The 26670-nt window shown below is 49.7% G+C and overlaps 1 protein-coding gene across 1 annotated transcript in view; it reads left to right on the forward strand.

Annotated features, from left to right (window-relative positions):
- Positions 1-3614: 3614 nt before the first annotated feature.
- LOC144142629 (catalase-like) overlaps positions 3615-26670 on the forward strand; it is a 31581-nt gene continuing 8525 nt past the window's right edge. The window contains exons 1-6 of the mRNA XM_077674274.1: positions 3615-4004; positions 12911-13041; positions 13495-13646; positions 15022-15203; positions 15649-15828; positions 26079-26270. Coding sequence (XP_077530400.1) covers positions 3843-4004; positions 12911-13041; positions 13495-13646; positions 15022-15203; positions 15649-15828; positions 26079-26270 — 999 coding nt within the window. The 5' untranslated portion in view covers positions 3615-3842. The remainder of the gene's footprint in view (positions 4005-12910; positions 13042-13494; positions 13647-15021; positions 15204-15648; positions 15829-26078; positions 26271-26670) is intronic.

The following is a 26670-nucleotide window of genomic DNA, read 5'->3' on the forward strand; positions in this document are numbered from 1 at the left end:
AGCTCTGCCCACAAGCGGTGTGTGGCCGCTACTTGACTCTTCACAATTACAAAAAATAGTTCGCTATATCGCAGCTGTTTCCACCCATGATTACTAATATGAGGAGCTAGAAGTATAGCTATTTGATTACAAAGTCGTTTATATACGTTTCATGCCCAAGAATGAAGGGTTTTCGAAGGAAAAAGAAAAAGTCGTCCTGATTGAAAACTTCCTCAGGAGAAAAAAAAATTACTTAAAGGTTATTCTTGGTAGAAACTATATCCGGTGTATTTTATATTTAACTTAAGGCTACCTGTGATAGGTGAAAGTTTTACTGTTAGACAACATAAATAAATATGTAAACAATGTGCATACGATTTTTGGGTCCGATGGCTGCATGCACGTCGCCTAGCCGTCGTCTGCTTAGAGAAAGATAATGGTCGTCTGTTATATTGGCTATGGCTCGTCTGAGTGCGATTATTTCTTCCCTTTGTGCGTACACTCATTGTCAAGAAATGTGGTCGGTACAATATCTTCCACAGCCATCATCACCGTCGCATCAAGCATCGTAAACACAGGGTGGAAGATTAGGGCGGTTCGTCGCCCCAATGGTTGGGTACAGTGCACGGACGGTGTAAGCCCAGGGTGAAAAGGAAACCAGCGGCGAAAATTCATCGGTTCCTTTCAGAAATCGACCGCGATATCAACGTGCAAGGTAGTGTTCTGTGCGACCGTTTCGAACGTAGTGACGCCCTGCAAACACCTACCGCGGCGACACACACTAACGGTGGAGTAGGTGATGCCGCATGGGGTGTCCTGCATTTCAAAATCAACTGTGGCTGCGAAGAGACAAGCGTCATTTTATTCTGCTGAAATTAGACACCGCCATATGGCGCAAGCGGATAACTGTGGGACGTCAAACGTTACAAGACTGATGATTCCTACTTCATGAGACACGCGAGTGGCAAGACGCTCTACGTCAGTTGCTTTGACTGACACTACGATGTCATGGTTTCAATGCAGGTGACCATTTCCGAGGTGCTTACCGACGATGTAATAGAACTGCTGCAGCAGTCTCTTTAGATCATATCACTGTCCCGCAGTTTATAGTGGAATGATAAGGCCGAGAACCATGGCTGGCGGCAAAAATTGATAGAAAAACACTTTGAGGCACTAGCAGCCACCATAAAAAATACAATTTTGAGTTTTTATAAAAAAAAAATGAATAGGGACCTGCCAATGCATTCTTCCAAAGTTCTACTTTCCAAGTTATGCTACAATAAACTTTCATTGGCTTTACACTGAAATGCAGCAGGATTCAATGAAGATAGTTTTATTACCGATGAGCCTTTTAAAATAGCATACATAAATAAATTATTCGGGTCAAGATATAGTCCATTTGCAGCCATGTCAAGCTTTTGTGAAAACATTTTCATTTCTGATAATCTTCCTGAAGCCAATAATCTTCCCCTATGTACACCAAACAGTGAAGTGGAACACCGACTGCCCCATGTAAAACTCCAACGAAAGGCTATACAAGTACACTCAATTCTTACTGCACCTGTTGAGACAACTACACTCAGCAGGCCCAATAATATGAATATGAACATGTATATAATATCTAAGTGACTTAGTTAAAAATGCGCTGACATCTCCATGCAAGCATTTCCATTATTTTGTCCACTTCTGCAACAAATCAGTGCAGTGAACTGGAACCGGGAGAACAAATATTCAATTCTCACTGCCTTTTGTCAAGCTGTCATGGGCTGCTGCCCAAGCACTTTCTATTCTCACCACACTTTCCAGCCAGCAGCAGCAAAGTGGCTCCCGGAAAGCCCGACGTTGACTCCATTTTCATTTGCTGCACCTGTGTTCTCAATGCCTAATGCAGTGTTAAAGCCAAAAGCAACAGTGTGTGCGCGAGTGAAGCAGCACTTCACTGCCTGAAAGTGTGGCATGAGTTTATTATAGCGTACTAGGTAAGTGTCTTCAAATCTCACCACAACTTCATGGCATGGGTACAGTTCTGGGTACATTTGATTTCTGAGTTCATTTTGAGTTCTGAGTACATTTTGAGTTCTGAGTACATTTGAGTTCTGAGTTTATTTTGAGTTGTGAGCCCGAGTTAGTTCTGAGTTTTGCTCTCGCTGTGAGTTTGAGTTCGAGTGGGCTCAGATGTGTTGCCCAGCAATGAGCATGTGTTTGAGTGAGCGGTGGTTCCAAAATAAATTTGTGAGTGAGTTTGAGTGAGCCGGGCCAACTTTGCCGAGGTATGCATAGGGGAAACAATCCAGGCACTATGGGCTGCCACTTTCAGCCTCAGTCGGTATAGGGTGCTTGCCTCGAAACATGGCATCCAGCAGTTAAATTTATTTCTCGATATCTTGCTGAATCTCGGTAAGTATGATCCACGCTGTCGCGCTCATCGCGCGAGCAGTTCTGTCTTAGTTTGTACTTGCCCTCGGCACCAGTACACATCGCTGAAAAAGCCGACCCAAGCCCGACATCCGGCAGTAACGACACATTCTTCCTCGGCATATAGTGACAACCGCTTGTTGGAACAACCGGCATATGCACGGACTTTAAGCAAGTTTGGCACATTTCACGGCAAAGATGCCTACGAGACACTTTCTTACAACAAAGGTCGTTTCCAGTCGTAAGCGTGGTCGGCCCGCCCATTCAACAAAAGAAAAAAATACATGGTAAGGACCATTGACGGATCCTTAAGAATGCGTGAGCGCCTATTAACACTCCTTCGCGAACATGAAGCTGTGACGGATCAGCCCGCCGTGGTACGTATTTAGAAGCCCACAACTGGGAGTTTCTGGCGCGCCGCTCTACCAGCAGTAAACGCGAAGGCGATTGAACCAGGGTTATAGAAATACACCACTTAGGCTATACATAAGCCGGACCATCGAATCCTTCTACAAGGAATACGACCCCTACGTTGATCACTTTATTGCGCCACCCTTTCCCTTCCTCCTTTCTCAACAACTCTCCACCCCGCGGCGTTATCTGGAATTACTTGAAACAAAAACTTCTAAAAAAAACATTTCGTACGGATACCCGTCCGTCCGTCCATTATAAATTTATAAACACCACATTAGAGAGTTTTAGTATAGCATTTGGTGCGTTTTTTTCGTACGCTAAACGCTATATTTTTGCGTCACGCTACGTCAACACGGTGAGAGGTGCTTTAGCAGAGCGTCTGCCCACCGCAATTCCGGCACTCCTGCCCGGCACTCCTGCCCGCCGCAAATCCGGCACTCGTGGTTGGCAGGGTCGAACAGCAAGTCGCTTAACTTTGGCGCGCAAGCTGAGAAGGCTTACTGCATGCTTACCCACGCTTACTGTACACACCCGATGCGAGGTCGAGTCGTACGTCGCTAAAGAAAGATAATTTCGAGCATGCTAAGCACAGTAGACCCGTAGACTAAGCGCAGTAGACTACTTGCCGCCATGTTGTAAACAAAGATATGCAAGCCGCCTCGCGTACTCGTGCTATTTTGCTGAAATAGCGTCCGCTCGTTTTACGTCCACTAAACGCCAAACCAGCGTAGTGTAAGGCGCATGCGCAGTGCGAACGACGCAAAGAAGTAGCGCGCGCTGACGTCGTCGTCGGTATCCGCGAATGATAAAACGTCTCTGTCTATGTGCATGTTCGGCGACGAGGTAGCGAGCTTAAAGGGGGTGACAGCGCATTCACACGCGAACACACAGAATAACAAAGGGCGGTGGCGCCAGCCACCCTGACAGCTTCGGCGCAGCATCACTATAGTCCGAGCCTGCAGCTGGCGAATACGTGTCCAGGCGGCAAAAGCGTTTTTCTTTCTCGTCCAACTCGCGGAACCGTGACGTTCGTGATGCGGGCCATCGTCTCCTGTCTCGTTCTTTCCCTCGGACTTGCGGCGGCTGCTACAACCTCGTATCCTCCTTGCCCTTCTCAATCGTCATGCCATCACAGGAACGCCTCGAGCCGCGACTGGGCGTCGGATCAACTCAAAGACTACGCAGAGAAGCACAAGGTGAGGAGCGTTGGCTTACCCTCCTTTCCACCCGAATAATCATCACGCAAAGTAACCGCTAATCGACGAGATTTATGCCATATCCCCAAAGTGGAGTAAGTTTCTGTGAAGGAAAGTTTGACATCCACCTCAATGCAGTCGTACGGCTACAAAAGAAAGCTGTACAGCTCTCTGAGAGACTTTGCAGTTGAAGAAAAATTCGTTCTGGCCCAGTAACAATTTTTCTTCAACTGCGAAGAGAGAGAGAGAGAGAGAGAGAGAGAGGGGGGAACTCTTTAATGTGGGCTATAGAGGGCAGCTCTGCTAGCGGCAGTGCCGGCTACGCAAGTTGGGGATGATTACAAACTGCAAAGTGTCTGAGAAACCTGTACAGCTTTCCTATGTAGCCGTACGGCTGCATTGAGGTGGATGTCAAACTCCTTCACAAAGTAACTGTTATTTGGGTTGAATGGCTAGCGTCCTCACCCGCGAAAGCGGTGTTTTTCTCTGCTTTTAGAGGCAACAAGGGGTTAGGGTTGTCGCGTCTGCACGTGTAGTGGGATACCCTGGTAAAACACGTTTCAGGTAAGGATCTGAAAAAAAAAAGCAGTACCCCGACATATACTCGGGAGATCGTAAGCTATGCCCCGGTCGGGTAGACCTCTACCGCATGTTATTGTCGTATACTCCCCGCAAGACAAAATCAGAATGGCACAGCAAACGCTGGGAGCGACTCGTGTAATGAATATGGAGCACGAATATGGAGGAATCGGCGGAGACCGCTTTGCTCAGCCCCGACCCGGAAGTGCAACTTCGGGTCGTCCGAAGGCGAAGCCGCCGCGAGAATCCGAGGACTTCTGGCCGACGACTGTGGAAGAGGAGAGGGAGACGAATAGAAGGCACCGCCTTCTCATTCGTCCCTTTCCTTTCAGTAAACGTTTTTACTACTGCTACTACTTCGTGCGTCGACAAGGTGTGTTGCGACAAAATCAACTTTCTGGCCACCATTCTGCAGCTCTCAATCTCATTTATGTGTCTTGAAAAAAAAGTCATTCTGAAATTGGCCGCAAGGACGTCTCTATAATCACGCCGAGTTTCATTTACTTTCAAGGGCGAAGCACTGCCGAGGCTTGTCCGTCCGGCGACCTTCAGGCGTTCATGCTCACGGCACAGCACCGTGTAAATCGAAACATCTGTGAACAAATAAAGTTCACAAAAGGTTAACAAGAACAAAATAAAAGGTTCACAAAAGGTTAGAGAGAGCGAGAGAGAGCGCGCTGCGGTGCAAATGCGTATATAAGCGCATTCCAGACCACACATTCTCCTTCGGCCATTGATGAAAACTAACCTAAGGCGCGGCATGCGGAGGCTCAACGTCTACGCCGACAACAAGCTACCCCGTAGGCGAGAGTTCGGGAAACGGCGGCAAAACGGGAAAAACGCCAAACGGACCCGGAGTTGAGTGCTCGGGAAGCAGCGGCTCAAAGGCCACGCCGACAACAAGCTACCCCGGAGTATATATACCGTACACACGCGTTGTCACTTATTTACATGCGCGAGTGGACAATGTCGCCGGTGATTTACGGTAAGAACGATCCCCAGTGCATCGCCCACTCGTCATGATTCACTTCGTGGAGGTGCGGGAATTTTTTTGTGTGATTGGGTATTTCACAGGGTAGTTTGCAAATATTGCGGAATCTCCGTCTGCTGTCAATACATGGACTTGTATGGGAAGAGAACGGACAGCCCGTATTTGTCCGCTAGAATAAAACTCTAGTCGTTCCAAGTTTCATTCGTGTAATATTAGGCATTACAAGAACACACAAGCGTACTGAGGTCATTGCGGTGCAGTAAACACAAGAATAAGGTATACTATACTCAAACGAACAACCAAAGCAACCTAAGTTATCGCTTTCGAAAGGGAGACGAATTCCTTTTCACGAAGTGCCAACGAAGCATTACTGACACCCTTTCCTTCCTTTCTTTTTACGTAAAACTAGAGAAGGCAAGCGTTGCAGGGGGCGGCAGAAAGTTAGACGGGCAGATGAGATCAAGAAGTTTGCGGGGATAAATTGGTCGCAGTTAGCACAGGACCGGGGTAATTGGAGAATAATGGGGGAGGCCTTTGCCCTGCAGTGGGCGTAGATAGGCTCGTGATGATGATGATGAAAACTAGGCATTTTACGTAAACTGGCAACATCATTTGTCACAGCAAATGACAACATCACCTGTGTTGTCAGTTGGTCTTAGTGCCGCCACAAAATCACGTGTTCTCTAACAGCAAACTACGACTCTCTTTACTATGATCGATGTGGGTCGTGCAGTGGAGAGTGACGTGCGCATATGGATTTCTTTGACATGACCTGCGGTGCTCCATAAGCCGTACGTGATGCACCTGCCCGACTGGCCAATATTCCCGTCGTCGGATGGCGTGTCTCCTCAACTTTTGTCCCCTTCTTCCAACGCCATTTAATAGTGTACTGGAACCAACCAGCGTAACTATCGATTATAGTGATTTACAAACATGTTTGTTTTTTGCTCCTTTACTGTTCATGGCTTCGTGTAGCGCAGAAAACGGACAAGTACAGAAGGAGGCTACGGGCACAAGCGCTTTTTTCCAAACTTTCAAAAGTGCCATTTTAAAAAACGCGGGAATATAAACACGAAAGCGGAACATTACGGTACACAACAAAGAATATAACAGAAGCAAGGTATGATGAAATTGGCACACAGGAGTCATAGATTACCGTTACTAACAAGCTCAAGTGCAAACTCTACAAACCACTACCGTGCCAAGTTCCCTCGTCATCGCTCTTCAGTGAGTAAAAGGGCATTCACTTTTTCTCCATATCATTTCAACAAAAAGCGGTGATTTGTTCCGCCATTTGCAATCGGTGCACCTTTTCGTCATCACAAGAAAAGCCTTGCGCATCAACCGGCATATTTGCTATGCATGTAACAGTTCCGCGTTTAACTTCAGTTATTCGGAGGCTCGTAAGCGTGGTCTCCAGTGATTCGACTCCGCAATTTATTGCCATTTCGTGGTTTTAGCGCGCATTTTAGAATGATGTTTTTCAAGATACCTACAGTAGATTGCAAGCTACAGAGCGATCACCGGAAAGTTGGCTTTGCCGCAACACACACTGTCGCCGCACGCCGTTTTTCTTTCTTTTTTTTTTTTTTTCATAATCCACCTATAACTCCGCTGTCATTACTTTAACGTTCGAATAGCGCATCACTTCGTATACCTTATCCCCCCGCGAAAGGCGGCACCGAGCTACGCCTTTTGCTACACCGGTGAAAGCACATCCGCGCGATGGTAACGCGGCGCTACAACAGGGAAACTACAGTCCACCATTTTAAAATCTCACAAAGTCGGGCAAGGAGCACATCAACGACATAATACGTGCAACGTTCAAAGCTGCGCTCAACCTACCCCACTTCACCTCCAATAAGAAATTCACTCTCCTGGGGCTCACGAACACCATGCAAGCGACAAAACATGCCACCCTTCAAGCACAGCGAATACGACTAGAAAAGCCCCACGCGGGAAGGGCGATCTTGTGGTAAGTAGGTGATCCGCCCCATCACAGACGCCAAGAGCAGGAAACACCCCTCATCCTGCACAACGTTCCCACATCACGGCGCTGCCCCTTCCCAAAAACATGCATCTGAACATCCATCCAGAAAGGAGAAAGGCCAGGATCACTTTCCCGCGAAAGAAATTCGGACAAAACTGTAATACGGTGTACGTCGATGCAGCGAAGTGTGATGAAAAAACGGCGGCATTAGTGGTGACCACCCGTGAAGGGGACATCATAGACTGCATCACATGCGAAGCACCACCACAAAGCACGCGGAGACCGGAGCCCTCCTTCTCTTGATTCGCTGTGGAGAAAGAAACGGCCGCGGCCTCAACATCATCACCGATTCGCCAGAGGCCGTGCGAATGCTAGTGGCAGGAAGAATACCACTTGCACTTCGAAGGGTACTTCCGGAATCCCTCGAGAAAGCTCACAACATTACGTGGCCCCCGGACACGAGGGACTGCCGGGTAACGAGGCCCCGAGCAGGCGAGTGCGCGACTTCACTCACCACCCCCCGGTGACCCATGACCGCATCACCACTACGTACGGGTAATACCAACGAAATTCCAGAAAAGAGCGGGCTACATATCCAATCCCGCATCGCGAACTAACGGTTACTGAAGCCCAGATGCTACGTAAGATTCGAACAAACACTACCTTCATACATAAATATCGCTGGGCGAAGATTATCCGACAACGGCACCCAGACTACACCTAAGACTTCAGGCTATGCGGAGAGACTGCTACCCTCTTCCATGCCACATGGGCCTTCCCACACCTCTGGGCAGGGGCCGAACACCAAAAGGACCCGCCACTGACTTCATGTGAATCATTAGAGCCCGTCCTCGTCAACCCCGACTTACAGACCCAAAAAGACCTAGATTCAGCCGGGCGAAGACGGGAGCAGAGGCCACTGCAGCCCTGAACAAAGGGTTCCACTTGTGATTCCTCATTTTTTTCTCCCCTTCCCGCTTTCTTCCATCTTTACTTCAATAAAGTTTATTTAGTCCATGGAGGAAAGAATGGTTCAGTCACTCAGCGCTAGGGTACCTCGATGCCAGCGCCGCCGTACAGGGTGAAAACACCTACACGTTGGCGCCGCCGTTTTGGGTCACTCGCTCTTCGTCGCAGCAAGTCACTAGCAAGATGGCGCTATAATTTTCGCCGCAACGGGATTTACTTGCGAAGTTTGAATCATCGTATCGATTTCGCGTCTGAGTCTTGCGCGAAACTAAAACGACTATGCGTTGAGCATTTTGACCCAATAGCGGCGGCAGGATATCGTTCAAAGGGGGTCTCCACCCCGTACGGCAAAGCTGGCATCGAGCCACCATAGCGACGCCGTGCACATCCCGCAACCTTTTGCGGCCGACAGTACATGACGTGCGTTTCTACTGCACTTCACAAGGGACACGCAGCTGCAGGACATGAAGGCGACTGCGTCACATAACTGCGCTGATTCACCCGTCATGATTACCGGTGCTTTACCTGCACATGAACTGTTTCTAGCATCTGTGCGTTTGAGCTCGTTTATGACAACTCTCGAACATTTCGCCATTATACTTCCTTTACACGCTGCCCATGCACGCCTAAGCCAATCCTCACCATAGCTTTCAAAGACGATAGTCTTTCTTGGGCTACTTAATCCCACAAATTTTGGTCTGTCTGTCTGTCTGTTTCTCTGTCTGTCTGTGACTCGATTCAGCCACCCGGCCAAAGTGAAACTGAATCTGCGCAATAGCTTTATATACTCACAGCGAAACCTAAACCTCTAACTCCTGTGTCTATGTTCACACTTGTCAACATTGTTGAACAAGAACAAGACATTAAGCAAATATAAGACGGAAAATTAATACATGATGGATATTTACAGTTTTCCTTTATAAAAAATTCATAGATGCTTGATTTTTGCGAAACGAAATACTACATCTACCGAAGAAAAGATCCACAGTGTCGCCCGTGCCACTATAGCTTCTGGCGGAATTTTAAGAATTCCAGCTTCAACAGTTAAGAAAGGTTTCACTATAGATAGGTTCCACGTTCTGCATGGAACACACGTGGACTAGGGCAACGCGGTTCTATAAACGTTGAAGCAGGGCGCCTCGATTCACGCGCGTCTCCGCCGTACGGCAACGCTGGCATCGAGAAACCCGGCCTTGCGCAGTAGAACGCGGTAAATTTGAATTGTCTTAAGCGAACCTTTAGCGTGTCTACCTTGGGAAGAGCGCGACGCAAGAGGGACAACATAAGAGGTGAGCGGGAAAGCGAAGGGAGGCATTAACTTCGCGAATGTCCACAACGACTATCGCTTTTTTTCCACATTTGCGAAGAAAGGAGAAGATACGCGGCCTTTTTTTTCGGCCATTGGGCCTTTCGTCCATGTGGCACTATAGGTTTCACACTGTCGGCCATTCGTTTCTTGTTTAGCGAGATCAAATTAAATCATAGTTTATTTCAACAGTGGTTACAATGTTTTAGCCTTTCTGGCAAAAGCTGCGAAAGCAGCGTGACGAGGCAAGAGAGCCGTGATACTTAATTAAGCAAACAGCAGCACACGATGGCACTCTAGCAAAACTTTGCAGTAAAACAACAAAAAATTGTATTCCGACACCAAGAGCATATAAATAACCACCATGCCTAGAAAATCACGTGATACTGCATACAAATGAAGAAATACAGTATAACAAATATATGCACTTCGGGAACTGAGGTGAGCCTCTGCTAGAGAGAGAGAGAGAGAGAGAGAGAGAGAGAGAGAGAGAGAGAGAAAGCTTTAATGAATAATGAAGACGCTAGCCCCACAAATGGCGGGGCTTGCTTCTTCGCATATGGGTGAACATAGTGAGGCAAAAAGAGAAAGTAAAGGGGGGAAAAGTACGTAAAAATGGATAAGAAAGAGAAGGCAATGAAATCAATATAACGTACGATTACAAAGAGTTGCTTCCCTCACCCCATTTCAGGCTTTCTATCGGTCCGCGTATTTAGGCATAATAAAATAGTTTTTTGCATTTCTTGTAACTTTTGCATGAAACTCACGGCGGCTACCGAAGAGTTCGGCTTTACCAGCGTATTTGTTCTACCCTTTCGTTCTGCTCACGCCATCATCTACTCACTCGGTTTGCGATGCCCTATGAGGACAAGTCTGCTTGGTTAGCGTCAATCGAGTCAGCGCAGCAAAATCCGAGCACAGCAAACAGCAAACAAAACCCGAGCGCAGCAAGCAGCTGAAGCAAAATACACTGACGCAGCAGTTACCAGCAGCAATGTAACACGGAAATTATGACCTCATAGTATACGCCTCGAGCTTCGCGAACGCTGCGCCGCCTGCCGCCGCTTCTCCGGGGCGTTGACGGGATGTGCGCTGCGTGGCTGATAGGGGTTTGTGCAGTCTTTTGGTTATGTTTCGCTTCTTTCCGCCTTTCCGCGCCCTAAAAAACTTCTTATGGTTACGTCTATAAGCAAAGAGTACGTTTAGGTCACTTAAAAAGCAGCTGCGACTTCGTACAGCACGTGATTGCCTGCAAGAGCTACCCGGGGATCCGGTTCTGCGCGCATCGTTGCCACTCTTCCGGGCGTCGGCGATGGTATCATAACACCCCTGTCACCTCCAAATAAGTAAGGCACAAATGAATTCTACTGTCGCCTCGTTTAGACCTGATACTGGCACAGTGAGAGGTTGGCTTCATTTTGCAGCGAGGACAACGAATGCGGCTTCGTTTCGATATATACGTAGAAGAAAAATATGTTTCGGGGATATGATTACCCAATTCAGGACAATAACTTATGTCTTTTATAAGAATATAAACAATGCGAAAATGTTAAGTATCGTCTAAGCGTGTGCGTCGTTAAATATGTGCCCACACACGCCTTATAGCAAGAACCAAGGCTTTTAATATGTAACCACACAAAAATACATGCTCTGCAAGTGCGGAAGAAACATTATAGCTGTAACGGAAAGGAAAAAAAAATACGGTGCAGCTTCTGACATGCTAAAGACGTTCGCCAGGTAGGGCTCACCCCACCAACTATACGCGAAATGCACTGCTATTTCGCGAGACATGGGGGGAGTGGGACGCTGTGTACAAATGTGAGGCGGAATCAAGCAATGAACGTTTTAGTAATCACACGCACACAAATCTCGCGTTTTGTTTTTCGACTTTAAAGAACAGCTGATCGTTCGGCGGACGATCTTTTGGAAGCATACAGGAAGTATACAGGGAAGTATTTTTGGAAGTATACAGGGTAGGCAGTTCACAAGCGATGAAAGGTGTCGTTAAAAGAGTGTGGTACGTGATAATGCCCTCTGATTTCAGTTTCTCCTTTATTCTGCAGGCTCCTTGTGCCATGTGACGGTGTTTCGAAGAGGCGTTTAGTCGCGGAAGCGGATTATATTCTAAGCCCGTCTGCACGCTGCTCGCAGAGTATATATGTAGCAGATGAATGTTTGCAACCTCTCACCTCACGACGAGACGACTCTTTGTCGTGTACTGATCCTTGAGTATAATTCTGCATTATCCGTCGTACTTACGTTGAATATTCGCGAAATTAACACACACTGGCTTGTAAATGGTGATGACCAATATGTGAGGTATATTATTGGCAAAAGTGACTGGCGTGCTGTCAGCTATGAGTGTTCCGCTGAATATGTAGGCGCACGAAACTGATTTAAATCGTACTGTATACCCGTAGCATGAACATCTGAGGAACCGCTGGTTACGGAGACACTGCTACTAAATTCAGGGCAGTGTAACTGCAATTAGGTCCATGCATACGCCGGTTCCGCGGCGCTGGCCTGTGACACACACCTGGCGCTTATACAGACCGAATATACCACACTAAGATCGCGTCAGAAACATTTACACTCTCGTAAAGACACCCCATTTGCGAACAGAGTGACTGCTCCACATAAACATGAATTTCTAACGCCCGCAAACGCAAAATCTCAGTCGTGAACATGCCGCAAAAGCAGCGGCGACAGTGGGGAGCGGGACGGAGACTCCCGCGCCTGCTTTCGAAACGGGCCGCTAGGGGGATTTCAGTGGCGCCCCTACAGGCCGCGCTCGAGACGTATAGGTTGTGTGATTGAAAAGCCAAACTCTAATTTTTAAAAGGCGAGTAGGAATGCAATCCCACTCCTTGCGATAAGCAGTGGCCCAACCGTATGGTCAAATGATACACTATTTCGTTTCGAGGGCGAACTGATCCAGTCCCTCTCGTCAACAACTATGAGAGGAGCCGATTGTAGCGGTGTGTGTACACGTGTTCTGTGTTCTTGCCAATGTCTTCCAAACATCAATGGACCCTTATTTTTATCTTTAAACTCCCGGCACGTCCTCCCAGAAACCCAGACAGCTGACGACTTCCTGGGGCGCCCCTGTCGGCGACAAAAGTAATGTCCTCACTGCTGGACCTCGCGGGCCCGTGCTACTCCAGGACTTCGTGTTCCTCGATGAAATGGCGCACTTTGACAGGTGAGCTCGCTTCCCGCGGATATATGGTGCGTTTTTGAGGGGATATCGCTTTGACGGCTACGCTATACACCTAACCACACCTTTACACACGCTGCTGCATGCACGTTCACTTATCCCCAACAGTTGTGGTGAGGGAAAATGCGAAGGGTGCACCACCTACATTTTGTTCATGGCGGCGATCTTTGAAAACAAAAACTGGTTAGCAGGCCTCGGTGTTTTTTTTTTAAAGTTGAGGGTTCCATTGTCGTTACTAAATGGCCGGGGAAAGCAAGTATAGACAACCAGACCGACGTTTTATCGAGCTGGGGAACACTGGAAGTTTCAGTCATTTCGAAAATAGCTACCGGGCGCACTGCAAAGCATTGCCGGAGAGGGTGCCGACGTTCTGTTTTTGAACTCGGAGGTCCGACGTCCATTCGAAATTCCCGCCACTTCTCTTCATTCCCTGTATAGGGAGCGCATTCCCGAGCGTGTGGCGCATGCCAAGGGTGCCGGAGCCTTCGGGTACTTCCAGGTGAGCCACGACATCACCAACTACACCAGGGCCTCGCTCTTCGGCGACGTCGGGAAGAAAACCCCGGTGGCGGTCCGTTTTTCGCCGGCCAGTACGTATACATCTTTCTGATTAAAAATCGTCCGTTGGGTGTTCTTGTTATAGGCTTTAAACTGCTTCAGCTGCGTTCGTACGTTCGTCTATAAACGAATTTCCAAACTAGTGGCATCACAGGAAACGAAGGGCGTGCTTACGTGCTTTGGAGGCAAAAGACGGAAGATATTTGTCCACTTCTCTACTCCTACATCATTTTTGCGATTGCCGTCGCTTTTGTGTCTTTCTCTTTTGGCGTGAATTGGTTCTACAGGCTTCCGTGCTGCATCAAGGTTTTTGCGTATTTTTTTTCTCCTGTTTCTTCGTCCTTTGTCGCGAAATATTTAAACAGGCAGTCTGGTGACACACCCCACAGGTTGGCTGTAATCTGAGTTCAGCGCGGCTGTGGTGTACCTGTCCTACCCACGTGCCGTCACGTTCTCCTGTCACGCGGAACACACTAGGCTGAGTTTTGTTCGACTGTTGATTTACGTGAGGAGTGCAAACGCAGTGATAACGCGCTGGGCTCCTTCTTTGGAGACACAGGTTCAATTCCCATAAGAGCCCACATGTGTTTATTTAATATTGAAAGGCCAACTTCACTCACAATTTCTACTTCTTCAAAACCTTTTTTAGTATAGTCTGCCTAAACAATACTTCAGGATACAAAATATGACAGCTGATGGAACACGCGTATCTACGGCGCGAACGCCCATCAAAAATCGGCGATTTTGAAACAGAAACTGAGAAGAGCGCAAAGCTGAAGTGATGTTGCAGCTGTCCCAGACGGTGACCCAGCGGCCGCAAGCACCCGGCGTGCCCGAGCACACCTTCGCGCAATGCTTCGCCCACGCAGCAGCCCTAGGAGAAAAGTACCCATCGGAGCTCGACCGGTTCTCCTGGCTGGCCGAAGGAAAAGCCCCCGGCCGGCCGCATTTTCACTTCCGCTTCATCGCTGTTTGGATGTTTCACCGGCAGGTGCAGCCTCACCTGCGACGGAGCTATTTTAAACGTTTCTCAATTATTAACAGCGCATTCCACTGGGATACCAGTAATGTCCGAGTTGGTTTGGTGCTACATACTGTACATTCACAGTAAATTTGGCCGAGGTAAAATTTGAGTGAAGTTGTCCTTTAAGCGGCGGCCATTTTCTGTACCGGATAACAACCACAACGACGGTTTTTCGCCAAACAGGGCAGTTAAGGCATTATCCTTGGGCAGTGTTATATCCATCGTATCAGATCACGGTTTGTTAAAATTCTGGTCCTGATTGTAAGCGTGAGCTTCCGGGATGCACGCCGTAGGATCGCCGGGACCATCCCGAGCCTCGAGCGGAGGATCCACAAAATCTGATGAGCTGCTAATGTCAGTCGTGGTTTTCTGCTATTTCCCAGTCGGTGAAAGTGGCTCTGCGGACACCGTTCGCGGTGCTCTTGGCTTTGCAATCAAGTTCTACACGGACCAAGGCAACTGGGACCTGGTGGGCCTCAACCTGCCGGTCTTCTTCATCCGGGATCCATTCCAGTTTCCGAGTTTCATCCACAGCCAGAACAGAAACCCTGTAACCCACCTGAAGGTGAGTTTTACATGTTCTCGCCGTAACCTCTTGCGTTTTGGAGTAAATGACCATCTACTTTCCACATGCCACATGTACACTAGGCCCACTATCCTGTCAGCCAACTGTCCTGTGTGCCAACTGTCCTGTGGGCCAGCTGTCCTGTAGGCCATCTGCGCTGTAGGCCAACTGTGCTTGTTGGGCGTGCAGATGTGCGGGAGGCTGAATGAGCAAATATTTACCCGTGAAAGTGGCGCTCATAGCCAACGGCACTCCATAATCGGAGGTCTTCCGACTTGTCTTGGACGTCAGGTCTGTTCATTGGAGCAGAATGTTCTTGTTGCACGTTGATATTGGGAACTTGTGGCCTATGTAGGACCGTTTTGCATAATCTTGACTCGACGTAAGATCGCCGGTTTCAGTCGATATATTGCATGGTGCCTATAGCGGCTGGATGGGTTTGCAGGACGCGGACATGTTCTGGGACTTCTTCAGCCTCCGCCCAGACAGTACACTCGCTGTCATGCACCTCTTCTCGGACCGAGGCATACCGGACGGCTACCGACACATGGACGGGTTCGGCGTCCACACCTTCAAGCTGGTCAACGCCGACGGGACCACCGTCTACTGCAAGTTTCACATCAAGGTCTGTGAGCGGATGCGGGCGTACGTTCCGTGTGTTCCTTTTCAACTACAGATGCACGTCTGACTGAGGGTTGGTTGTTTCAAGTTTTGACGGCGTCGCCAGCGCCCGTCTGCAGGAAGCGGATTGCAACAAAACTATGTAGGGACAGCTGACTTTACACTAAAACGTGCGGTAGCTACGTCTACTGATGTAGATGGTTTAACCTACATGCCTAACCGACATGCACTTTTCCTCCACGTCACATTGCATGATTTGCATCACTCCATGTTGAGGTAGCAACAAGTATGCTGTCGAAGTCAATGGCTCCAAATGTTTCGTTATAGTCTAGGGTCGCATACGCAAATCTAAGGGCAGGCGCGAAAACAGTACAGGAAGTGACATAACCGAGTGTACGACCTCGATGCGACACAGTGAATATCTGCAGAGGATATCTACGCTTCTTTAAGAAGCTGGCGCGAGAGCGTGCAGAAGAGTTTGGCTGAGAATACGACGGTTAGTGTTTTGAAGTGTGTGATCTGCGATAGTCACGGCGGCGCCAGCGCTTGCCAGCTTGGCGCCATCTATCGTTTGGCAGACATAGCTGGCGTTGGCTACCGGCCGCGGGAATTTCGAGAAGTAATTTCCAAAGTCGTGTAATCAGAGCATTTACAGGGTATAATTTTTTAACTACTACTTAGTTTCTCTGTCTACCGAGCACCGTGCGAGCCCCCAAGGAGGAAAACAAACATCGCCGCGAAATTGCAGTGCCACTTGACATCCGGTATCCTTTGTTGCTAGAGTATCATTGTCGGGGAGGCTTCTTTTATGCACTCCGGTTGTCGGTGGGCCTGATTCCAGATTCAGGCGGGCGTGGCGACCGCTTCATCGTTTTCAGTTGGCTCTACTGAGTACTTTCCGCGGGCACTTGGTGAGTATACGGGTGACAGCGGGCGGCTAGAGCCTGCGGGAAATCGCTCAATAAGCCTAGTAATGCTACATTGTTAAAAACTGGTATTCGATTAATCTGGTGCTGAGGGAGACTCCAAGTTGGCCCAACGAGCCACGAAAGAAAAAATGCTCAGATTGGCACCTGTGCATAAGCAAACTACGCTGTGGATTAGGAAACTCGGTTCGTGAACATTATGGTCTTCGGCAGGCCATGTAATGCAGATGGCGGACAACAGATGGAACACCCGTTTAGCGGAATGGGTATAACAATGGGCAGTAAGCGAAATGGGGGATGAATCAGTTCTCTTCGCGGTACGCCGCGGCTCGTTCGTCCTTTTTGTTTCCCTCGCCGGTTTAGCACCACGGACCTCTTGGCCACCAAGCGAGTACTGTGGGACAGACGCGGGATGCCTTCTGTAACCAAGTGTCGAAGTTAATGTCTGGAAGTTGGTGTGGACGCCGCCATTGACATGACGCAGTGAACGCAAAGGGATCGGCAATTTACTTGGGTGGAAATGGATTGGGTTGGGAGAGAGAGAGAGAGAGAGAGAGAGAGAGAGAGAGAGAGAGAGAGAGAGAGAGAGAGAGAGAGAGAGAGAGAGAGAGAGAGAGAGAAACAGCGGCCTTCAGAGCGAACTCCACAATGGGCGGATGTGGTTCCCTCGTCACGGGAATCCATATGCTGCTCTCGCCGCCTGGCCCCTGGTGACCAGCGATAGCTGACCCCCAAGAGCGGGGCGGGACCACGGCGTTCTTCACCTCTTTAAAGAACAGACAACAAATTTTAAGTGCGAAGCACTTCTTAGTCGGGCCTACTCCCGCGTCGGCCGCCGTCCGTCCGTCCGCCCGCCTCGCCCTTAGCAACTGCGCAGAGCGGAGGGAGAGCGTCCGTAGCAACGGCGCAGTGACGTAACTACGCCACGTGACGGCGCGCGCTCTCGCCGCCCCTCGCGCCATGACGTCACGCGCTCGCGCCTCCCTCCCCTTCCGCGCGCCGTGACGTCACGCGCTCGCGCCTCCTCTCCCCTCGCTCGGCTGCCGCTGCGCCATTGCGCGCGTTCGCTGCCCTCTCCCCTTCGCTCGTCGCGCTCGCCCGCGCCTCCTCTGTCTCAGCCACCTGGCTCGGCGCGGCACACTCCCCTATTGGCCCCGAGGAGATACCATGACGCCACCTACGAGTGACGTCACTTGTAGGACGCCGGGTTATGCTGTCGTCTGCTAGAACACATTTCCTGTGCTTATGCGACCGCACGTTTTTTTTGTGGCCACCGTGCGCCCCCTCCTCGCGGTTTTGTAGCAAATTACAGAAGAAAGTTGTCTACAGACCAAATAATCCGGGCAAGCAATCAACTGCTCGCTTGTTCCCGACGACACCGCCGCGGCTGGGTAGTTGCTACGATCGCCACCGACAGCTCGTACGCAGCCAGCTAACGCCAAGGACGATACAATTGGTGCCGAGAAAAGTACACTGTTAATTCATTGTGGAATACTTGCGACGTGACATGTACGCGACTGTGTGTGCAAGAAAATAGACCTTGCAACAGCGGCAGAAACGTGCGCTCAGTTGCGATCTCACCACGCGTACTGCATGCATTGCGTGGTATTGACTACGTGAGACCGGTGAGCGGATTGCTTCGCCGCACAGGCTTAAAAGTGCTGGTATGATGTGCACTTTGGCTTAAGCAGTGCCTATTTCCCCTCCAATGCTTTTTTTTTATATTCATGCCCTGATTTGATTAACGATCACAAGTACTCTGTACTGCTGATATGTTTACTTTTCGCGACAACTTGTCCACAATGTACGAATGGTAGTAACGCGAGTTTTTAACGCCTTCGAGCGGGTTTAGACTTGGCCATGTTAATTAAGACCTGTGCAACACGGGATTTTGTCTGTTTACAATGAGCCTGCGCTTTTCTAGTCTAGCATCAAGTACGAGAACTCACGATTGCTCACAGAAGACGTGGTTGCGTACGAGGCGAAACACGTCGTGGGGTAACGGGAATTTAAGAATAGGGGAACCAAGCGTTGGAGGCCCCCAAGACGTTCGTGGAACCCAAAGCAACACGCTCTGGGTTCCACGAACCCAAAGCTAACTCGCAGCCTGTTTCGGACGCGCGGAGTCCGATGTTGGGAACTTTGGGCTTACCGTCGCGGCAGATATTTCATCGCCGCTGTCGTATATAGTCGCGAATGACAGTCCCTAACACAACTTTTCACCACACTGTCACCCCTTTTCTCCAATGTGGAAGTTTGCATCCGTGGTTACTGCCATTTAAGCCTTCGATGATCAAGATACCTGCCACGGCCTCGGCCGATTTTTGCGCGCAGGTATCGCCACCCTTCAGCCGCTCGCCGCACCGTGCGCGAACGGGCCAGCGGCGTGGGGGGGGGGGGGGGGGGCCGACAACCGCGGCCGGTCGCCGTAGATCGCGGCAGATATTTGAGCGCGACCCGCCGCGGTGGCTCAGTGGGTAAGGCGTTGCGCTGCTGAGCACGAGGTCGCGGGTTCGATTCCCGGCCGTGGCGGCCGCTTTTCTGATGGAGGCGAAAAGCAAAAACGCCCGTGTGTACGAGATTTCGGCGCACGATAAAGATCCCCAGGTGGTCAAAATTAATCCGGAGCCCTCCACTACGGCGCGCCTCATCGCCTGCGTTGCGTCGGCGCGTTAAACCCCACAATCGATCGATCGATATTTGAGCGTCGCCTTAAAAATCGGAGCTGATGACACTACGCAGCACAATTTTTGACCACACCAACATCCACTTTCGCGAATGCGGACCTCCTTTTCCGCGATCAGTGTGATTTTAAAAAGCGGCAACAAGGTGTTCTGTCGCGACGTACGTCTTTTCGAGCCGCCGGCGGGCTGCAGGCACGGCGGACGTGTGTGCGGAGCGTTTCTGCGAGCAGTAAACGCTTCATGATTTCCTCATTGACCTATTTCTTGAGAACGACAACCGAAATCTACAAATTTAGCGCGGTGATCGTCGTAGCCGAGCTAAATGTTGATCGGGGAAACGAGCCGCAGCTTACGCTTACCCCGGGTTCGGTCGCATACGTCCGCATACACCATCACGCTCAAGTTGTTTGCAGGCGGCCTGCGACGCTTTTAAAGTCCCCATGAGGTCAAACTACGCTTAACGCACTGATAATGAACTTCAAACGCCGAAAATTAGCACGGAAATTCACTTATAAAGCGGGCCCTGAACGAAATGTCACGCGCGGCAAGCCAATAACGCAGCAAGGTAGGAACGGGGATCCTACAAGTGACGTCAAACCGATCGCAGCGCCGGCCTCTCCAGTGGTGGCCCTCGCGGCCAATATATGCAGCAATAAACGGCCAGACCTCCGTGGGTCGGCGCGCGCGTGCTCTCTCGCTACAGTCTCCTCGCTCGGGGGGGGGGGTTGTGGTTCGCGACGGGAAAATGAAAGGAAATTCACTGGGGATATTTTGAGCTCGGCAGGGAGCTCACCTGCATACAACCCAGTGCAGGGGAAGGGAAGTAGAGGGGGAGTGATAGGATAAAGTAGAAAGAGAGAGAGAGAGAGAGAGAGAGAGAGAGAGAGAGAGAGAGAGAGAGAAAGGTATAAAGAGAGCTGTCAGTCCGGGCACACCAGTCAATCACTGCACTCCGGGCTACAGCCGCTGCGTGAGGCTGGTCGTCTTCAGGAAGTGAAGCAGATAAGTGAACACTTCCCGTTGGGTTGCCGCAGGTCCCTTCGGGAACAGAAGGTCCTCCATGTCGGCGCTCGCTCGGCTCGGCTCTGCAGTTAGTCGCGCGCGCGTCTTCGTCGAGAGCGGTCGTCTAGTTCTGCAGTCTCGATGGCTGCCGATCCCGAAATGAAGGCTCGCGATGCCGAACGCAAGCGGGCGAAGCGAGCTGCGGCGTGCAAAATGCCACCAAACTTCAACAAACCCCCCTCATAGCATCACCCCGTGCTTCGCACTTCCTCATACTCCCCTTCGGGGAAATGCGGGGGAATTTTTTTGTCAAGCATATTTTATCTGTCCCAAATGAAAGGGCATCACTTAAAATACCTGAACCCGATACGGTTTGTATGATAGCGCCCTAGAGCCTGTGAAAATTGAATTTTTAGATCTGCCAACCACAACTGTCTTGCCAAAAGGAATGCTAGCAACAATGACCGTGGGCTGGGCTGCAACATACTTTTAACTGCACGTGAGATTTGAAGCGATATTTAAAACGTGTCCCGGGTAAACAGCACCAATGTGCAACCTTACCTATTCCTTCATGTGGTTTTCTGGATCAGGCGTTGAAATCGACGGAGGGAGAGATAAATATCTTTAATGGGGAAGTGAGGTCAGCCAGGCTGGGCGCCCGACTTGCTACACCAAATGGGGGTTGTGATGAAAATATATAAAAAGAACTCTCACTTACACATGAATACTCGAACACACAGACGCACACGAAAAGCACACACCCAGTCAGGCGATGTTGTCATTGGTCCGAGAGTTCATCATAGCTCACTATCAAGTCCAGTGCTCCGGAGGAACGTTAAGAGCGCCTTCCTTGCTCGACTTGCTACGCCCGCTGTAAGCCAGGGCCCAAGGAGGTACCTCGAAGAGATCTGGGCGGACACGAGCAGTCCCAGAAAAAGCTTTGGCGTGGTACGCTCAAGTTCGTAGCCGCAAAGAGTGTGTTTCAGTTCCTCTCGTACTGTACAGGTAGGGGACAGAGGTGAGGAAGCCTGGCGAAGTTTAAAAAGGAAATGCTTAGTGTAAGTTACATTGAGTCGGATGCGATGAAGGAGAGCTTCATCTCGCTTGTACAGACCGCTTGGCGTCCGAAATCGGCACTCTGCGTCCATTGTGTGCAACGGCACGTAGGACTTGTTTGGGACAGCCCACAGCAATTGCGGAGAGCTATTGGCAACCGATGACGTCAGACTCACTCCGCCTCGCCTTGTGAAAGGCACAGCAGTAGTAATTGTGCTGAAATGCGCGGATGCAGCAGCTCTGTCGGCTTGGTCGTTGCCAAACACACCGCAGTGAGCTGGAAGCCACTGCAGAACAACGGCGTGGTGGTTGTTTATTGCCTGCGTGTGCTCTTGGACGAGTTGTTTGGACAGGTGGGGCAGTGTCACGTTTATACACTACATGGCGCCCCCTTTAAGACTTCAGAATGGTTAGTGCCATATTAAAACTACTTCCGCCTGTTTATTTACTACTTCCGCCCTTGGTGTAACCTCAGTATATAAAATGCTGGCTTTCATATGAGCTACAGGACGTGCACTCCCAAAAATCTCTTGTCTGTCCCTTAGGTTAGAGGGGGGGGGCGGCAGGTGTATTGAGTGACAGGTAAGGGTGACTGTTTCGGACTAATCCTGCACACCCTATCATGGGCTGCCTGTCGTCCAACTGGCCGAAGATGTCGCTGGCGCCTAAGAGCTGCAGGCCGCCAATTGAGGCGGAAAAATTCAGGAAGACTCCCACTTCCCCTTCCTCCTTAACCCAGTTTTGGGCAAAATAAAGCTATTATTATCATCATCATCATCATCATCATGTGCTGTAGAGCCTCATTTGCTGCAGGTTGGGCAAAGTTCTTCAAACTGGTTTGTAAACGTACGGCCGAGTAGTCGTGGGTGCGGAGGGACTCCGGACTTTATGTCGACCGTCGAGCGAGCACGGTATCCGCTGTGCCACGGAAGCGGTCATCCTCCTTCCGAAACCCAGAGTGTGGCCAATACCCTCCGGCGTGAAGCGGATTGACAAGGAATACCAATCTGCAACGCGAAATAAAATAGTTTAAGGACAACTATGCACTCGTCATAATGACGTGAATGCGAATGCATTAGTGTGAAAAACGGGTCACCCGCGCTTTAGCATACTGGGAGGCATTTTGTTGCCAGACGCCGCGAGGTCACTGGTTGGTGGTTCATCAGCCAGGACGGTAACCACAACGATCCGGAGCAGAATCTAGACCCTAATCACACAGCTGAAGCTGCAAGCACTTCGACGTCCCAACCGCAGTAGCAGCACCGTTTTCCAGACAAAATGTATTGCCTGTATCTAGTGTAAATGAAGATGTTTCACGACATCCACACATCTTGGTAAGCAGGCCATATTTTTGCGTGAGCGCATTTATCATTCGTCCTTCCCTCTTGTCCACTGGTCAATACTCATGTGCTTGTGTGTGCGAGGGTGTGAAATTTAGTAGCTTTGTGAACACCATGCACCCTAATGTAAGGACATCAAACGTCAAAATCAAGAGCAGTGGTTCTTTCAATCAATTACATTACATTTAAGCGTTCTTTATGCTCATATCATCAGCGTATTCTCGCATACTCTGGTTGTCTTTAAGACACATCTCCGGTATAAAGATATCAGACACACGTAATCGCATTCTCATATGCTTCATTTTCGAACAAATTAACATTAAGACTGCCGAGGGGGCTGGCACTTAGACCATCCCAGTTCGCATTGACATTCACAATTGAGACTATATTCCAGACAGCTAGCGAACAAACTGCAACGTTGGCTTTCGTGCTGTCCTCGAGATGTTCAGTGGCCACAGGCGCGATCAGGATCCGCTGCACAGTCGGTCTCTCACGCACACTACGCACATGTGCTCCCACGCGTTCACCTCCTGAATTTGGTTGTGTGTCGGGAGGTTGTCGGCTTTAGTCTGAGGCATGCCTCAGGACCACACTTGGTGGCTGGACAGGCAAGGCGAACTAACGAATACACATCCATGAGAGGGCAGCTGAGGGAGCCCCTCCCGAATTTGAGGCTTGGGGTGTTGTAATGGGGTCCCTGCAACCCGGTAAGGGAGTAAGCAGCCTTCGACAGGCGCAGACGGCCCCCCTGGAAACGCCGATAATGATGGGAATCGCTTGTACTGTGGGCGCGGAACTTGGTGTCACGTAGACCATCTCGGAGACGGATCTGGGCTTCCGGGAAAAGACTAGGGTGAGGCTCATTGCACTGTACAAGATAACTGCAGATGGAGCCAAGGCAACGATATCGCTTCTGGAGCCGTCGGTGTTTGGGGACGCATGGATCCCGCTTGCACCGTGACGACGCTGCAGATGGAGGCTTCTGCGTTCCTCTCGGAACGGTTGGCTGCCGTGCCAAGCGTTGCTCCACCGCGGATGGTCTAAGGCCCGCCGCTTAAGCTTGGACTGGAGCGACCCGCTATCTTGCACAGACGACGCAATTCGCATGGTGTCCGCTGATTTTTCTGCCGTCAATGTCCCGGGTGACAGCCTCGTTCTCGTACAGCTAGCGCCCTCCTTCACGTCTTGGTCTCGGTCTTCTAGCTGTTGGAGGTTTGCGGTGCGTGTGGCCTGCAGGGATTTCAAAAAGTCGGCCGGCCCGGGTAAGTTCGCATGTCGGACTGGCGTCACGTAGGTATCTTCCTTGCGTGATGAGACGGCGGGAAGGGCGCCCTGCAGGTCGTCTGGTATCTGGCTCCGACGCACGACAGATGACGCGTCGCCCGCCGCAGCCTCTGCCGACGCCAAAGGTCCAAGCATCGTCAGTTCCGGTCGCGGAGTCTTCGAAGCTTGGAGAGGACTAGTTATTTACTGGCAGGTTCATTGGGAACGCTGTCCAGTGAACCCAGTGACCACTGGTGATCCGATGACCGATGCTCACGGTATTGCTCGAGCTGTGAGGCTCCGCGGACGTTCCGAACGACACCTGGCTGTAATCGTCGAAGACCAGAAGAAGGCAGGGGAGGACAAGAATGCCTTGAAGACTGCGTCCGCCTGCGTTCCTTTTTCGGAATGAGCTCGGCTGCCGGGAAAAGGCAAGACATCAGCAGCCGTGGTCCAGTCGCGCGCTGCCAGCCCACGTGCTCGTGGTCTCGTGCGAAGGCGGATACTTCCTCTTTTGGGAGCGGCAACCGCAGGTTTTTTCTGGATATTCCGCCGTCCTTTTCATTTCTTATTTCTCGTGTACATTTTTGTTTCCAAGTTTCTCCGTTCGAAGTTATATTGCATGTGCATATGTTGGTGTCCCTCTTCCCACATTTTTAATCTCAACCATTCTTACGAGCGTCCTCCTCTTGACCAATCCCCCCAAGTGAGGCCTCCCTAGATGGCATCCCTACCACAACACCGCCACCTTTCTAGGAAGGAATATTGAGCTCAACGAATGAATTGTACATTTAGTCAACAAAAAGGAGCAACAGGGGAAATTTTGGAGAGCAGAAGAGAGGGAAAGGTATTTCCAAATTTCAATAGAGGTGGAGACAGAGGGAGAGAGAAAAATCTTTACTTTAAAGCCTGGTTAACCGACAATGTCGACCGCTTTACACGTGGTTTCTGTTTTAGATTACGAAATTTTAGTGACGCCGTACGGCACTTTGTGCATGGAGGTACAGGTATGCCGCATGTACTAAAGACACGCCAGAAAGCCGTTTCGCACATGGCGGACAACGCATGGCAGAAAATTTTCATTCTATCTTTTGCAGCATTTGGTAAGCTAAGTAAAATATTACGAAGATACTTATACGCCGTCATTGTGGACACTGCGGCTTCTGCATTCACTACAAATGTCAAACGTGTCATCTTATCATTATCCTCTTTCCGTAGTACGACTGACCCATACCGGCGTTCGCATCACCGAAATACACAGGACATTTACCAAAAAAGAAATGCGCTGCTCGCCTAATTGCTACTTCTATAATTAGCGGCGTGTACCGAGGCCTGCATGAGTAATTTGAGCAAGCTATAACAGTTTGCCAAGTAGAGAACCACATCAGGTCCACCTTCAGTTAGGTGGTCATTGAGCTAGGGTGACGTCGGATATAGGTTCGGGGTGGACTCATCTCGCATTGCATAGTCCCGAGGTTTGATTCCCAGAGCCAAATTTACGCAATTTTTCTTTCAATTCAATTACTTTACTTCGGTCTTAACAACTTCCTTGATAAAACTGGCGTTACTCAGAGCCTTGTAGCCCCCTCCAGTTTTTTATTCTTTTGGCCATATTTCAGCCACTTTGTGTCATCCGCGTCGGCTCTTTCGTGTGTTCTCTTAGCCACCACGCTCGGTATTCGTCCTAAAGACTTAAACATTGAATTCATTATAAAAACAAGTTCCGCTTTAACATTTACTATGCCTTGACGTTCGCCTAGTTTGGTATACATGACTTCTTCAAAAACTTTACTGAAGGAGTGGCGCACACATAGCGCTCATTTGTCACCTTTTTCGCCGCGCTGTTTTTGAAAAAGATCTAATTCTTGATGGCTTAATGCATTATTTTTGTAGTTGGCTTATTTTATTTTCCTTCATTTTCCAAGTTATTCTCTGATTTGATGTCCTCCACTTGTGCCTTTAGCAATTTTCTTCCCTTTTCAGAACGACCAAGGATCCAGGAACTTGTCTGCGAGTGATGCCGAGGAACTTATGTCCAAGGACCCTGATTACTACATTCGAGACCTCTACAACTCCATCGCCAGCAAGGACTACCCGACCTGGACTTTCTACATTCAAGTGATGACGTTCGAGCAGGCCAGGACCTGGACCTTCAACCCCTTCGACGTGACGAAGGTCAGCTTTTATGCTGCTTGATTCTACTCAGAGCTTCAAATTACGCAAGGGAGCGGTGCCCTATAGGGCACCGCTCCCTGGCGTAATTTGAAGTTATACGTGCGAAGTTATACGAAGTTATAGTTGCGTAATACGTGCAAAACATCCATACTCAATGAAGGTTCGTATCCTAAATGCTTGGCAGGTTAAAAACGGTTTTATTGCCGTATAGTAGAGCGCCCAGGCCAAAGATTTTAAGTAGAAAAAACGAAAAAGTTATTCAAGCCATCAATTCACTCGGCTGCTTTGACAACCGTATTATCAGTAGGGCTTCTCATGTAAGACAGAAGCTCGACGGACAGGACCTGGGTTAAAGAGTTTGGGAGACAAAGTTCGAATGCCAGACAGCATGCGAGCGAAG

The sequence above is a fragment of the Haemaphysalis longicornis genome, unplaced genomic scaffold, assembly GCF_048455015.1.
Source record: "Haemaphysalis longicornis isolate Haplotype H1 unplaced genomic scaffold, Haemaphysalis longicornis Haplotype H1 scaffold_6, whole genome shotgun sequence".
Taxonomy (NCBI): domain Eukaryota; kingdom Metazoa; phylum Arthropoda; class Arachnida; order Ixodida; family Ixodidae; genus Haemaphysalis; species Haemaphysalis longicornis.